A 16,639-nucleotide genomic window follows, 5' to 3' on the forward strand; every position below is an offset into this window, starting at 1 on the left:
CCGAGGTACGAGCCCTTGACCGGAATCAAACCTGGGACCCTTCAGTCGACAGGCTGATGCTCTATCCACTGAGCCAAAATGGCCAGGACCAGAATTTGGTTTCTAAGAGACCCATCATGTGCTCCAAAGGACACTTAATAAGTCCCTGCTGATTACTCAGAGCCTGCCTGTCCTCTGTCCATCCTCCCAGGGGTCCCTGAGGGAGAGGGGGCTTGTTCCCATTTCTCAAAAGGGGAGACCAAGGCCCATGGGTGGCAAGAAAGGATATAATGCCCCATAAAATGCTTATTCTAGGGCCTGGCCTAGAAGATGCACAGAACAAAAGAACCAATCATGATCATCCCCAGATGTTCTTCTAGGACACCCTTCCCTAGCAAGGACCTGACTCCCAAATTACTAGCTCAAAGCACTCCTCTGAGGGTCACCGGCCTACCATAGATGCACACACTAGAGGTTTATGCTTATTTTATTATTAAAAAATACAGAATCCAAAGTTGATTGTGACGGGAAGGGGGAGGCCCCGTCGCCAGCTCCAGGCGTGGCAACACCACCACCCACGCCAACCCCTACAAAAGGTCTCCCAGCTGGCACGCCTGGTGGTCTCCCAGCAGCTGTGCACCATATATATTTTTACATAATATATATAAAACACAGATCAGGAAAGGTGGGTAGAAATATGAAATCTGTATAAATGCGCTGTTTGCTTCATTAAAGTGTCTTTGGGAGGGGGGTTTCTTTTTGTCAGGTCCACCCCCCCATTTTGTTGTGTCCTGTTTTCTTTTTTCTTATAAACATTATTAGTCACAGAGTAGAGGAAGAGGGCTCTGACAGACGAACAAGCTTATTGCAAAGTGTGGCTTCTACTCTAAAAAGTCCACCCACCCTCCCACCAAAATAAAAGATCCTCCTGAAGATGTGAGAAAAAAAGAAACTGTCCAGTTCGTCCTCAGGAATACAGTAAAAATAAACCACAGTATATACTTCCTGGCTCTATTTACAGAAATGTAAGGTCTTATTGGGCTCAGGGGTGATCATGAGAGGCTGTGGAACACAGTGGGGAGCTGTGATTCAGAGTGGGCTGGAACTCCAGGGGCCTCTGGTGAAACAGCGTGGGTTTCCACTCTGGGAGATAATCACCAGGCATGAGGATAGTGGGGCTGAGGGGATGAGAATCTGAGGTGGGTTCAGAGTCCTAGGCCAGAATCCAGGGGTCTCACCTTTACCCTTCTGCCTCATACTGGCCTATCCTGGAGCATCTGGGGAGTCTGCAGTGGTCTCCAGCCAGGACCCAACAAATGGAGCACCCAGACTAGGGGTTACCCATCCCCATCCCCCAGGGAGCCAAGGACCACCCCCCCAAACTAATGTGTTTCCTTTCAAAGTCACTGGCGACAGCAAGGAATAAATTAAATTAAAAATTCAAGCCTTTCTGATCCAACCATGAAAAATAAACAAACAAACAAAAAACCAACATCACTGATAAGTTTCTCAGGTTCTCCAGTGCCCCTGAGGAGATGGGCTGGCCAGGGGCTGTACTGACACCCAGCCCCTCAGGCATCAGGGGCTGTTGGCTGTCTCCTGCCATTGGGGCTGGTTCTGGAACAGGTAGACAACCCCCTGTAGGTGGGGGCAGCACCAGTCGAGAAAGAGCCAGGTGTCTCTATTTGGTCTTGGATTCGGTCGTCCAGGTGGGGCCGGCATCATGTGGGCCAGAACTAGGAGCCCAAGAGGGTCCAGAGTACTGGGACAGTACTGAGGAAGAGCTGACAGCTGCCCAGGCTACTGCACGAATTATTGCTGGTGAAGATGGGCTCAGGGGCCTCATACAGGGTCTCGTCTGGGGGATAAGGAGACAGAACAGTCAGCAGCAGCCCAGACCCCTCCCTAAGTGGCCACCCCTCCATCTGCTTCCTAGGGCTTATCCAGACCCGATCATTAAATGTCTCAACCCTGGCACTTGGGTGAAAGCTGCAGGAGTCCCCTTGTCTCTGGGTGTGGCTCTGGTGTTTCAAGAGCTCAGAACACAGGCCCTTTGGTCCATCTCAGGAAACTTCCCTGATGCCCACACCCGGGGGTTATGGCCTCAGTGAGGTGCTTAGCAATGGGCTTCAACCTTCACTCTTGAAGGTCTGAAATGTCCTCATTTGCAGATGGGGAAACTGAGGCTCAAGGGCGAGCCTGCCCTTGCTGAGGTTGTGGGACTTCCCAGGCTGTGTTATGATCATCCCCTGACTCTACTGACCACTCAGTGGATTCTCAATGAGGACACAAGGGTGTCCTGGACCCTGCCCAACTCCCTGAGTACTTACTGGTTGGCCGCACATAAACCTTTAGCCGAAGGCAGGGCCGGTCAACAGCATTGGGTGGTGTGGCAGCTAGAAGAAATGGGTTGTGAGTTAGTGGGGCAGGGGGGTCTGGGTGGCCAAGACCTCCTAGCACTGTAACCTCTTTCCCCAGGCTGGTACCCCATCCTTGACCCCAGGTGGGGATCCACCCATAAAACTCCTAATCATACATCAAAGCCCCAGACACAGTGCCCTCCTTATTTCCCAGAAGTCCTCCTGCACATGTCCCCTGACCCTCCCTTTGCTGAACTCTAGCCTCAGAAACTGAGGTGTCTGTGTCTAGCTCCATCATGTACAGAGCAAGGTTCAAAGGTGATAGATAAAAACGTTTGTTTTCAATTGATCAGCCAAAACTCAGTATAACTAAATGATTAACATGGGAGCAAATCCCTGCTCTCTGGGTTACTGTTAACAAATCACCCCTTATCTGGGCTTCAGTACTTCGAAGATGATTATTTCCATCTGGGAGACAACAGAAGCCAGTTACCCTGGGAGGAAGTCTGATTCCACTTCTCCTGGAACCCACACTACATAGGTCATATGGAAGTGGAAATACACTGGGTCTCATGCCTAAAAAGCCACCATATTGCTCCCTGCTTCCTGGCCAACATGACAAGGGCCCCGGAGCGGGGAAGGGATGGTGCCACAGCTCAGCCACGAATCAGAAGGGAGGGGGCTGGCAGGGAGCACACATGTAAATAGTTGTGGGCACCCAGAGCTACAGCAAGGCTTGTCCCCACCTGTCCTCTCAGACTGTCCTCTCGTCTTTGACTGCCACCTCTGCCCCAACCCCCAGAAGCCCCTTACTCTGGGAGATGAAGATAAAGAGCAGATAATAAAAATAACATTTGTCACAGACAGGACAAATAATTACAACGATTGTCTTTATGAAACTCCCATCTCAGAAAGAAAATGTATTTTTTCTTATGTTTTAGGATTTAATTTAAACACCTTCTTCCCCCTGCCTCCACCCCTTTCTTCCCTGAATTAAAAAGAAAAAGTCCAAACAGAGCAGAAAAGGAGGAAAGGGGGCCTTGTGAAGTTTAATTTGACACAGCAGGAGCCGGAATGTTGAGGAGCTGGGTCCCTTCCCGGCAGCAGGGGTCGGATGGTGTGGCAGGGGTAGGGCCAGGGGGATCCGTGCCCAAGCCAGGATGTGCTGGGCAGAACAAGGGCTCTGCTGTCTCCCCTGGCTTTGACCAAGCTCCACTCTCCCACTAGACTCGGTATGCTTAAGTTTACCCCCTCAGTGCTTTGGGGGGTTGGGCAGCGTTGGTCTCAGTGTGGGACAGACTGATGGTGGGACAGACATTGGCTCCCCCAGAACAGAGGTCCAGTGGCTGATCCTGAGGCTGAGGTCATATATGTATGTGGTCTCCGCCGCGCTCTGAGCCTGTTTCCCAATCTGCAAAATGGGGACCCTGACAGTGGGCCTCCAGGGCTTGCTGGAAGGATAACGAGACCATCCAAGAGGCTGACCCCCACCCCAAGACAGAGGCTAGCGCGGGACAAGGAGAGGGGGCCTCCCACCCCAGGCCCCCGCCCCCTCCTGGTTTTCGACACCGCCCTTTCCCCCGCCTCCTCGTTTCCCGGCCCCGCCCGCCCACTCACAGATGTAGTAATACTCGTGGCCCGGGCGGAACTCGAAGCCCAGCGAGAAGGGCGTGAAGAGCTGGAACTTCTCGGAGAACTTGAGCGGCCCTCCTGGCGCTGCGGGCCGGTTGCACTCCCAGCGCTTGAAGCCGCGCTGCCTGTGGTCGCAGGAGGCGTGGCCCTCTCCGTTGACCATGTACAGCACGTAGTGCTCCATGCGCTCAGCCGGTGGCAGCGGCGCCCCGTAGTGCGGGCAGTAGATGTCCAGGTAGTCGTTGATGCTCACCTCCACCGTGTAGCCCCCGCGGTCGTCCGCCGCACCCGCGTGGAACCTGGAAGCGGGGCCGGCGGTGAGCTCGGGGGCGGGACCAGACATCAGAGCGTGGTCCGGGACAATAAGTTTAGGGGACGTGCCAAAGCGGGGGCAGGGGCCAAGGGATGGAAACGTGAGGGGCGTGGTCTGCACGGGGGCGTGATCAGCACGCTGTTGGCGGCGGTCTTAGGAGACCGCTAGGCGGAAGCTAGGAAAGGTTCGAGGGTGCGAGCCCACGGTCCCCGGTCTGGCACCCACCCCCACCCTGCAAGTCCCTGGCCCAGCAGACCGGTCAGCTGGCAGGCGCCTGAGCCCGCGGCCTCAACGTGGTTGGAGCTGAGGGGGAGGGACCGCATTCAGGGTAACATGCAAATGAGCACGTACCAAGTGATTCGGGAGCGCCTACACTCACACACCACCCCCACCCCGCAGGCCCAACATCTGGGCCCCTCCTGGCAAACAGGCTTCACACAAGCTGTTCCCCCACCAGGAAGTCCTTCTCCAGAAACATTACGGCTTGACTTCGACACCCCCTCCTCCAGATAACCCCCTATCCTGCCCATCAGATGCAGCCTCCTTGGCTTTCCTTCTGCAGATCCGCTGGCCAGGAAGGACCCAGGTAGCCTGGGGACACAGGCCCGGAGTTCTGGCCTCCTCTGGGCAAGCTCTGCCTCAGTGTTCCCGCAGGTGGTGGGGCACAGAGTGAAGAACACCTCAGGCACTCCCTCGGCCTAGCTCAGAGGTGTCCTCCCAGCCCTACCCCTTCCATCCTGTGTGACCCCAGCTCGGGAGCCTCGGGATCAGGCAGCTGCCCCCCAAGTTCCTGGTCAATGCACCTGGTTCCCCCCACCCATGACATCTCCGCCTCCCAGCCTTGCCAGGGAGGTCCCTTTAGACTGTCTGGCAGCTGAAGCCCCTCTTGACCCAGCCTTGTCTTGGGAGGATGGAGGTCAGCTGAGCCAGAGACCGGCAGCTCCCCTTCCATCACCACCTCGGGTTATAGCACCAGAAGCTCTTAGATCTTCCAGACATGGTCCCCAGGGTCCCTGACATGTGAACGCAGCCTGGACAGAAGGGGACAACAGAGGGCCTCCCAAGAGGGGCTTATTAGCACATAAAAAGCCTAAGCACCCGTGCTTGGAGTACAGGCTCCCTCAGGGTAACATCAGGCTGCCCCTGTCTTCCTCCTCCCTGTATAGGCAAGGAAAAAGACCTGGCCAGGGTGGGTGGCAGGGAGGGTGCAAGCTGCTGGGATTCCAGCCCCGCCACTGTCTCTGTACCGACCCTGCTAGCAGCCACAGCCCGTGGGAGGGAGCTCTATGTGACCCCCATGCCAGGAGCACTAATTGGCACAGCTGGCACCTGAGGGGGCAGCAGAATTATCAGATGGTAGGGGCTGGCCCCCTGGGATGTTGCACCAGGCAGGGCAGGACCCCCCAGAAGTGGGAATGAGGCAGGCAGAAGACCCTGCTCATTTGTGCCTCAGCTTCCCCATCCATCACTACAGCAGTGATTCAAGTCTGTAGCTAAGATCCAGGTTCACAGAATTTCTGGGAACGGGAAGGAGCAGATTTTTCCCCAGCCACTTCCCCATTCTATAGGGTTTGTTCAGGGATCAAGAACTCATTCCACCTCCACAGAGGTGGGAAGGTTTTTGTAGAATAAATGTGTCTGGCAGCTAGCCTCAGGAAGGGGGATCAGGCTGGGACCAGGGTCAGGCTGAGAAAGGGTCAGCTGGGACCAGGGCCAGGCTAAGACCAGGGTCAGCCTTGGACTCTGCCCATCCCTCAGGCTGCCCCAAGGCTGTCCAGGCTTTGTCTGTCCTTCAGCCCTTTGGGCTTGATGCAGAAGTTGCTCTAGGCTTTTTGAAAAGTCATTTTCACTCCTTCCTGGCCCCATTGAAAGCCCCATTGATCAGCCAATCGATGGCAGCGGCAGCCAAGCACCCACTTGGGGACTGGCTAGTACCTATGCAGGGCCCTGTAGAGGAGACCACAATGGAGGAAGTAAGGAGGGGGTGCCAGGCTGGAAGGGCTGCCATCCTGGCCCCCAACACCTCTGGGCCTCAGTTTCCCTTCCTGTCCCTGGCACAATGCCCAGGGATGCACACATAGCCTGAAAGAGAGCCTGGCTTTCTGCAGGGCTTTCTTGAGACCAGAATGGACTTGGGAAAGTGGGGCCACAGCGTGACCCTTTCTTCCCCCTCCACCTCTGTGTCCATTACGTTTGACAACGCACCCCCACTCCCGCCACTGCACCAGATGCTACCATCATTCTCTTTTCACCTTCTGAAAAGCATTAGAGATCAAGGCTGCTTTCTTTGCTGGCTCAGAAACCAGATAATCTGTACCCCACCAGGTCAGCTGGTCTCCGTGTCTCCCAAAATCCAGGGCTCTTTTCTGAATGTCAATCAGACTCTGTGAGCCAATGGCTTAAAACTCTCTCCACGGCTCAGAATAAAACTGTCCTCCCAGGCCCATAAGGCCCCGTGTGGCCCTGACACAGTCCCCTTATCACCCTCTGCCTGCCTTCCAGCCACACCAGCCTCTTGGCTGTTCCTGTTCCCACACCAGGGCCCTTGCACACACTCGTCCCTCTGCCTGGAATGCTTTTCCCTGCCTCCCCAACCTTATCATGTATCTCATTACAATACCATCATAGTTTTACCTCTACATAGTCCACTGTCTGCCCTCCTGGACAATGAGGGTCGGCCTCCTTTTCCGCTCCTTCCTGGTGACCCACACAGACCTTATACATATTTGGTGCTTAATACATATTTGTTGATCAAACAAAGGCCAAGGATTCAATGTGTTAGAGTCTTGGGGAGCAAAAAGTGGCCTCCACATGGGGAAGAGAGGCGTGTCCCAGGAGAAGCCCAACCCCTACCCCCCCTTAAGTGGGCCATTTTTCCCCTTCCTGGTTTTAAAATAATGACAGCCTTGCCCTAGCTGGTTTGGCTCTATAGAGCAATGGCCCTTGGACTAAAGATTGTGGGTTTGATTCCGGTCAAGGGCACATACCTCCGTTGCAGGCTCGATCCCTGGCAGCAGTTGGGGCATGTGTGGAGCAAGTGTAGGAGGCAACCAATGGATATGTCTCACATCAATGCTTTTCTCTAATTCTCCCCCTCCCATCCATTCTCTCTAAAAATCAATGGGGAAAAAAATATCCTCAGGTTGCCCTGTCTGGTTTGGCTCAGTGGATAGAGTGTCGGCCTACAGACTCAAGGGTCCCAGGTTCGATTCCGGTCAAGGGCATGTACCTTGGTTGTGGGCACATCCCCAGTAGGAGGTGTGCAGGAGGCAGCTGATCGACGTTTCTCTCCCATCGATGTTTCTAGCTCTCTATCCCTCTCCCTTCCTCTCTGTAAAAAATCAATAAACTATATTTTAAATAAATAAAAAAAAATATCCTCAGGTGAGGATTCACACACACAAAATGAAATGAAATAAATAAAATAGTGACTGCCTTGCTGTATTGGCATTCCCAGTTCCAAGATGGCTAGCAAGCCAAGGGCAGGCGCCTCACCCTGTTTGTGTGTTAGAGAGGCCCAGCCCCAAAACTGAGCCTGGTGCCTGGTTGTGCATGCAATACAAAGCTTTCATTTTCTCCACTGGGGCCTTAGCTTGATACGAAAATACTCTGGTTGCAGCAGATAGAGGAGAAATTCTCACCAAGGAGTTAGTGACTGAGTTGGGATCTTTCCTAGGCAGAGGGTTCCCCAGGCTTTCAGACCTCCTGCTCCCTCCCCGACCCCCACCCTCACCAGCCACACCTTTGCCTCCATCTAGATCACCCTGCCAACATCTGCTCCTCCAGGCAGCCCTCCCAGCCCTGGTGGTCCCTCACCCACCAGGGCTCCCTGTCCTGCCCTTCATGGCCATCCCAACCTTGCCAACTGCCCCCTCTCCGTAACCACCTGGCAAGCTGCTACTTAGCTCCAATTGGGCAATTGTCAAGTCATTAGGAGCTAATAGCAAAGCAACTAATTAAGGATCTCACCCAAAATGGTGGGGGCACTTCCCAGACTGGAAACTGAGGCACTGGTGAGGTGGGTAGCATGCCTGGGCCCTGGGTGCCCATCTGGCACCTTAGTGGGGCAGAGTCCCCTTGTCCCTGCCTGCTGCTCCCAGTGAGGTCCCTAAGGCCTCAGTGCCCACCCTAGGCTTTCCAGGGGCCAAAAAGACATAGCTCCATCTGAGGCCTGGCCACCAGGACGGGGCGGCTGGGTGGGACCCCTGGGGGAAATTAGGGCCCCAAGTAATGCAGGGTTGGAAACATGTATGGCCTTTTGGGTACACAGGGGATACACTGAGTGCAGGGTGGGCACAATAGGTGGGGAGGGGACACAGAATCAGCTCTAGCCCTGGGCCTCAGTCTCAGTAAGACATGGCCCAGATGTATAGGCCTGTCTTCCCCCAGAATGCATGCAGTGTCCCTGACACTCCTTGGCCAGCCCCAGACCTGGTTGCCTCTTGGAGAGGGGTGACGCCCAATTGGGCCCGGCTTCCCCATGGCCTTGGATGACTCACTTACTCTGGGTCTGTGAAATGGAGGCACAGGATGGGTGGGTTAGGGGGCTGCATGGCTGGGGTGTGGGCTGGGTGAGGGGGCAACTTGACCTATGCAGTGAATTAAGCACTTTGAAGCCAACATCCTTGGGTTGACTGAGGCATGGGAGACCAAGTGCCTACAATAACCAGGTGGGTGCAAGGACAGGCGTGTGCACCTGTAGTGAGGTCAGGCTGGCCACCAAGTTCAGTCTGATTTGTGCTCACACATCAATCTAGGAGCAGCATGGTGGGGACAGCAGTGCCAGGGGGCTAAATGGGGCAGTTTTGAGTCACTCCCACCTGGTGGGGTCTGGGCTTCCTCCCAGGTGGGGCATGGCTGGCCATGTCACCTATTCCTGGAACATCACTGTCATTGTGGATTTGGGGGCCTGCGGACCCCTCCTCTTGCCCACAGGGACTGCCTCGGTTTCTCCTCTCTGTGCCCCTTAAGACTCCTACTGCATGTCCTAGCTAATTTGGCTCAGTGGATAGAGCATCGGCCTGCGGACTGAAGGATCCCAGGTTCGATTCCGGTCAAGGGCACATGCCTGGGTTGCAGGCTCGATCCCCAGTGGGGGTTGTGCAGAAGGCAGCCGGTCAATGATTCTCATCATTGATGTTTCTCTCTCTCTCGCCCTCTTCCTTCCTCTCTGAAATCAATAAAAATACATGTTAAATAAAAGACTCCTACTGCCATCTGCTGAGGGGCATAGCCTGCCAGCCCCCACTTCATGGAAGAGACATAGGTTCAGAGCAGCCAAGCTGCCCACCTGAGATCACACCTAGGGTTCTAGGATCCATAAATCCAAGTCCAGGCCCTCCCACGGCCTACTGGACCCCACCTTCTGGCCCCAGGCCTCCAGACTCCAAGCCCCGCAAGCATCAGAGGGTGAGTTTCTTTCAAACAAAACAAAAAAGCCTCATGCGGCAAAATGCAGCATTGCCCCTTCAAAGCCAGCTCCCCCCAGAGGCCCAGGCAAGGCCAGCAGGGATGGGGGTTGGGATAGAGGCCCCACACCTACACCACAGGAACATCCTCCCCAAACCCACATTTCCCACCAGGTCATTTGAGAGGAAATGTGGCCGCTGCCCACCCTGTGGGTAATCTGGAGGGCCAGGGGAAGGTGGCAAGAGCCCGAGATGCCTGTGGGGGTAGGTACTAAGCCCAGAGCCCCCACACCAAGGTTGGCACAGCTGGGTCTAGTCCGGCTGAGGTGTTCCAGTCAAGTGGGGAGTATGAGGGTTGGCAGGCGCCCTGCATGGTACCAGCTGTCAACCTCAATGGAACCGTCTATACCAATGGTCGCCAACTGGTGGTCCGTGGACCACTGGTGGACCATGAGGTCCAAAAGGTTGGCGACCACTGCTTTACACCACAGGCAGCATGGGACCTGAGGGATCTGGACAGGTCCCTCAGCAGGGACCCACCTGGCCCAAAGAGGAAGTGAAGTGTGGGCAGGGAAAGCATACTGTGCCACCATCAGTGAGGCCCTGGGACAGCCAGAGCCAGACTGCACATGCAGACACACTAAAGACACACATGTGTACATACACCACACACAAACACACACATTCTCCCCATGCACAAATATGCATTTGCAGATAGGCATATGTACCCCCAGACACCACACACATTCCACACACAGACACACTCCTGCAAATGTGTGTTACACCCTCCACACGTGTGGACTACAGGCATAATCACATAGACACATGTGCAAACAAGCCAGGGCCGCCATACATAGGTAGGCACATGTATCACCCTGCCACACAGACATGCACCTCCCAGGGTCCCTAGGACCCCTTGTATATCAGGAACAAGAACACACCTCAACACATACAAACACATCCTGCAGCCCCCATGTGCACAAATGCACACGTAGCCCCACACTCGGCCAATGGCCAGGCCAGGTGAGGGCAGCTGGCCCAGGACCCTGGCCCAGCCCAGCTAGGGATAGGCTCAGAGACACCAGCAATGGACAGCAGCTGGTGGGGGTGCCAGGGGAGGATGGCTGGACTGGCGACAGGACCCCACCTTACGACAGCAGTCGAGGTAGGTGCAAGGCTCCCTCTCCTACGAAGTCCGCAGGCCAAAGGAAATGATCTGCACAGTAGGAAAACATAATTTGGGAAACAGCTACACACTTACTACCTCAGTGCAGGTACCAGGCCCAGCCATGCGAGGGTGGCTGACCTCACCGCAATGCCACCAGTGCCTGTCGATCTCCACCTGAGCACAGTCGCTGCTCAGGCTCCTTGCTTCTCTTCTGCCTGTCTGTCCCCGACTCGAGCTGCCCAGCCCTAGCTCTGTCCCCTTCCTCACAGTGCCTTTTGTGTATGCCTCTTTCAGGCTCAGTGACCCCACCCTCTCTTCTCGTTTCTGTCTCCTCAGCCTGCCACAGCCACCAATCTCTCTGATTTGACCCCATCCTTGGCTCTTCCAACCAGGTCGGTCTCTCATCTCTGTTCCTGGGACTGCCTCACTCTTCAGGGCTGCTCTCCGACCCTGTGCCTCTCCCCAGGCTGTGGTCCCTGGACTGGGTGCCCTAGGGAAAGTTCCATTCCTGGGTGACCTCAGACCCTGAGGCCCAGCACCACCCCTCCTTCCGAGATACCCCATTACTGGGCACAGGTTCCAATCCAGCCACCGCTGGGCACTAAACCTCCCAAGGGTCCCCAGGCACCAAGGTCCCCTTTGGAAGAGCCCCCAACTTCAGCAATGAATGGAGTCCCAATCTGGACCCATCCAATCCCCACCCCCATCACAAGCTGTCAGGGGGGTCACCTCCCATATGGGACACCCCAGGCAGGAGGACAAGAGAGGAGAAAGGTGTGCCAGCCAGGGTCTGCGCCAGACAAGCAAGGCCATCCCCTTAGGCGGCTCCTCAGAGCGGGGCTGTTGGGTCAGCAACAGCAGTGACCAAGTGGTAGCAGAGCCAGGACTGGGCACCTCCTTTCCCTGGCAGGATCCTGCCAGCAGCACAGTCCTGTGGCAGAATGGGCAGAGGACTGCCCCAACGACCCCCATCTGTCCCAGTTCACCCTGGTTCGTCCTGGTTTGTTTGCAGCTCCTCATGTGTTTGGCATTTGCTAGAACAAAGGACAGGCCATGACAGGGACAGGGATTTTGGAGCTGAAACCAAAAACTTGGGCTGGGAAGCACTGCCCGCTGGGCTCCCTGCTCAGCCAACTTCAGGGAATAGCCTTAATCAAACCCACGTGACCAGCGAGGCTCGTGGTGAGGGGAAGGGGTCCGAGGTGGCCTGGCCAGCCCTCCTTGGCATGGGGTCTCTATCCTGGGCTCCAGGGTCCGACCCTGCAGCTGGGCAACTGAGGGGAGTGTCTGGGCATACTCCCTGCCCCCACGGCGGACACTGGCCACCCTTGTCCCACAGCCTGCCTCAAAGACTGCCCTTTATGCAACTTTCGGCCCTAAGACTTGAGGACAGCAGGGAACAGTGGGGGGACGGCAGGCTTAAAAAGGCACACGGCAGGAATTAGAAATGAAGAGAAAGTGATCAGTGGCAGAGGGGCAGGGAGCTGGGAGGCTGACCACCTAAGATCCCCATGGACAGCCCTGCCACCATGGGAAAGCTGTGTGACCATGAGTGCTGGAGCTGATAATAAATCCATGGGACCTTGGAGCCCTATCTCCCATCGGACCCCTAGACTACTCCAGCCTTCAAGACTCAGGGACAGCCCAGAGAGAGGCTTCTGCTGATGTCCAGGATGTGGTCAGTCACCAGCAAACTTTTCTCATTTTGCTGCCCCCCAAATTCTACTCAGCACCCAGCACTGAGGAGGTTGTATAGGAAGGCAGGCAGGCAGGCAGGTGTTGGTACCTCGGCAGGCTAGGAGAGAGGCCACCTGGGTCCCTGCCCCAGCTCTGCTCCCTTGCCATGACCTTGAGCCAGCTGCTCATCCCCTCTGCCCCTCAGTTTCTCCCATCAAACACTAGGAGGATTGGCGAGGGTCAAGACTCCTGGGACTGACCCCCAGCTCCCTAGGTACCTCAGTCTCCCCTGACCTACAAAGTTTGGACCTGAAACCCCTAGAATGCAGATGGACCTGGGTCAGTAGGAAAGTCCATTCCAACTTCTTCAAGTTATACTGGGGACCTGCTGGCAGGATGTACCTGTGGACCCAGGGGGCCAAGATCCCCCATCTCCAGGTGCAGCTCAGTGCCAAGGTCCCGAGGGATCCCCACCAACTCTGAAAGGGGGTTACCTTCCCTGGAGAGCCGCAAGGATGGAGTCCCCCAAGTCTGGAAAGGAACTCAGAAAGCTGAACAGCTTCTGAGGATGCCAGAAGGGATCCCCAAACTCCCGGGGATGGCGGCGCTCTGGGACATGCAGGTGCAAGTCCCCCAAGACTGCATGGCAGTGGGGCAACCCGGAAGGGGAATGCATGAGTAGCACGAGTACCCCAAACTCCGGGGGTGCCGGCACTCCCTGGGGCCTCCCCGGGGACCGGGCACCCCCCACTCCAGAAGCAGCGAGTTTGGGGAACGGAACACCCAAGCTCAGGGTAGGGAGGCCGGGCCCGGGAGGCGGGCATCCGGGGTCCCCAGCGCCCCGTCCCCACCCGCGCTCACCTGGGGTTGCTGCGGTTCCAATAGACTGCGTAGCGGTCCGAGTTGGCTCGGGAGGCGTCCTCAGCGCGCGCTAAGGGCAGCGGCGGCGGCGGCGGCAGGAGCAGCAGAAGTAGCACAGGCAGCAGCGGGCGCTGCACGGGCGCCATGGCCCGGGTCCGGCCGCCGCGCTCGCCTGGCCGCCGCCTGCCAGCCGTCTCCGCCTCCTCTGCTGCCGCCGCTGCCGCCGCCGCCGAGCAGGCGGGCGGGAGGAGGGCGCGCTGGCGCTTGGAGATCCCTGGCCGCCCCTGCCTGGGTGCGCACGACCTCGGGCGCCGAGAAGTCAGGCGGCGGCGGGCGGGGCGCCGGGGTCGCCCCGGGCGCCGGCCCGGCCGCGCGGACTCTCGGAGCACCGGCCGCCGTCGCCGCCGCCGCACCCGCCGAGGAGGGGCCGGGGCTCCAGCCTTTGTCCCTCCCGAGCGCCGGGAGGGCCGCGGGCGCCCCCTCCTGCCGTGCCCAGGCCACGCGGGGGTGGGCGGGGGTTCCTGCCTCAACCGCGCCCCCAGCCCCAGCCAAAGCTTCCCAGACACCTCCCCTGTTCATGTCCTTGGTCTGGGTGCTTGGACCCCCAGGGTCCTGCTCCAGAGATCCCAACATCACCATGTAGCCCTGATCGAGGTTTCCTGAGTTCCTCTCTGTCACCTCCATTCAGGACACCAAGCCCATCTGCAGAGCCTGGCAGTTCAAGGAGCAGGAGGAACAGAGATGACTCACTCCCATTTTTCAAACCAAAATCCTAAAACCAGGCTGAGCCCACTCCACCTCTCCAGTCACCTGGTGGAGGCTTTTTTAAAATATATATATTTTTATTGATTTCAGAGAGGAAGGGAGATATATTTTTATTGACTTCAGAGAGAGAGAAACATGAATGAGAGAGAATCATTGATTGGCTATCTCCTGAACGCCCCCTACTGGGGACTGAGCCTGCAACCCAGGCATGTGCCCTTGCCCAGAACTGAACCTGGGACCCTTCAGTCCGCAGGCGGAAGCTCTATCCACTGAGCAAAACCAGCTAGGGCACCTGGTGGAGACTTTTGCAGTCGGGCTAACCAAAGTCCACTACTGCCCCCGTGGGAGCCCACAGGATAGTCACACCTCTTTGGACCCCTGTTTTTTCATCCAGAAAATGGAACAGGAGTCCATACCTGGCACCTTCAGCAGGTAAGTCAACATGCAGGAGAAGTCTGACAAGGGAAGAATGGGAAAGGCTGGGGATAGAGCCTGCAACTGAGGTTTGTGTCCTTGACCAGAATCGAACCCGTGACCCTTCAGTCTACAGGCTGATGCTCTATCCACTGAGCAAAACCGTTTAGGGCATATTTCTGTCTTTATGCATGCCACGGCCTCACCAGACTGAGCTTGTGGAGTTATGCTGTCATCAAGTGCTGAATGTTAAACACCAGTGGTGCCCAGCCAGGTTTTGCTTCTCTGGTTTGTTTCCCTCACCCAGGCCTGCTGCAGGGTCCAGAGCCAAGAGCTCTTGAACTGGAAGGTCCCCATCTAGATGGCTGAAGCTCCTCCCAGGGACCATGAGAGGCAAGAGATGGACAAACTAACCTTCGAACAAGACCCATCCCAGCCACACACCTCCACTATGTTGCCCCCTAAGCTTCTCCCTACCCCCACTTCTCTGCCAGCCACACTTCCCAGCCTTTGCTTGGCTGTACTTGGAGTATCTATCCTTCTCTCATTGAAATTCTGTTCTTTCTTCAAGGCTCATGTGACCCTGGGCCTCCACCTCCCACAGGATAAGATTTTCAGTCCTCTGTCCTCTAGGGAACTCAGCTCAGTCTCTTCTGGCTTGTGGATCCTATCTTCAAACCTGACTGCAGATGCCCATCCCAGGGCTGGCCCAATGACTCTGAGGAAGAAAGAACCTGCCTTTAAGTGGTGGTTGGGGCAACCCAGGAGGCCCAGAACCTGTCTACAAGTGGTGCCCTGGGCCTTCAAACTCTCTGGACATCCCTGGAGCAAGGGCTCAGCCCAGCTGGCTGGCTGGTTCTTTGGGAAGCAGAGGGGTAGCCAGTTCCTAAGCAGAGACCTAGTATCCTAAGCAGAGACCTAGTATCCTAAGCAGAGACCTAGTAGTTGGCCCAAGCACAGAAAGTGCTGCCATGTACCCAGAGTGCCAGCATGCCTGGCCCAGCCCAGCATCCTCTCTGGCAGAGGGGTCCTTTCCAGAAGTCTCCTCGGCCGTTGGAGAATCCTCCTACTTTATGGGACCTCACAGATGGGGTGGGGGCTGTCAAACCCAGCAGCACTGGACCTGCACAGGGGATCAGGCAGGACACCACTGGCAGAGGGGACCTACTCCAAAAAGGTCAGCGTTGGGTAAGCTCATTTGCACGCAGGGGCCACCTCTGTGAGAGCCACCTCTGCAAGAGCCACCACTACCTCCTCAGAGCAGATTTGCGCTGAAGCTTTGTTTCCTTCTGTTCTTGTCTCTCTCTCAAGGTCACAGCTGGAGCAGGGATAGGAACAAAGACATGTGTCCCCCATTCAATCTCTGTGCCTGAAGGGGCCCAGGGAGGGGAGGGCTGGGCAGCTCTAAGGCCTGGCCCCAGGCAAGCCAAGGGTGGAGGTGCAGGAACAGCTGCCCAGCTGTTCATGGAGACCCCAGCTCAGCTGGAACCAGCTATGGGCACCCAAGAGGCCCTGTCCCCTCCCAGGGCTGGGGTCTGTCCCAGTCTCCATCAACAGCCAAGGGGATCAGCTGGGATCAGAGGTCATTCTGGTGTAAGCTTCCTCTGAAGTCAAGAGTTGGATTTCAGGCTCAGTCTGGGGACAAGGTTTAAGTTTGGGGTTTAATGCTCAGTCAGGGTCAAGGTCATCCAGGGTTCTCTGTCAGCCCCAGGACAGGGTCTTTGATGAGCGTCTATCCCCATCCAACTGGGTCTGCATTCTTGGGCTCCAGGGTATGGCTCAGACTCAGGAGAGGATCTTGTCCCAGCCAGACGCAGACCTGGCACCTAGCCTATGCTCAGCACCCACTGCTCATTGACCCCTTACCCATCATTCACCACCCACTTACCCCAGTCCAGCACCCACTAACCCTTCACCCACCACCCAGAACCTATTACCCATCATGTGCCATCTGGTCCACTGAACAAGTCCCCAGGGTAGGGATCAGTGTCCAGCATCCCTCAGCCTTCAAAGGCCACAGCACTGTGAAGAAGGCTAAAAATACACAGGGAAAAATTCTCAT

The 16,639-nt window shown here is 56.4% G+C and overlaps 1 protein-coding gene across 1 annotated transcript; it reads right to left on the minus strand.

Annotated features, from left to right (window-relative positions):
* Window positions 1-450: 450 nt before the first annotated feature.
* On the minus strand, window positions 451-13,674 carry EFNA2 (ephrin A2). The gene is made up of 4 exons (XM_080672112.1): window positions 13,399-13,674; window positions 3,957-4,270; window positions 2,310-2,375; window positions 451-1,837 (listed from the first exon to the last, which is right to left on the minus strand). The coding sequence occupies exons 1-4, from the start codon at window positions 13,542-13,544 to the stop codon at window positions 1,716-1,718; spliced, it is 648 nt and encodes a 215-aa protein (XP_080528238.1). The 5' UTR covers window positions 13,545-13,674; the 3' UTR covers window positions 451-1,715.
* Between the last annotated feature and the right edge of the window lie 2,965 nt (window positions 13,675-16,639).

This window comes from Plecotus auritus, assembly GCF_963455305.1.
Source record: "Plecotus auritus genome assembly, chromosome: 6".
NCBI lineage: Eukaryota > Metazoa > Chordata > Mammalia > Chiroptera > Vespertilionidae > Plecotus > Plecotus auritus.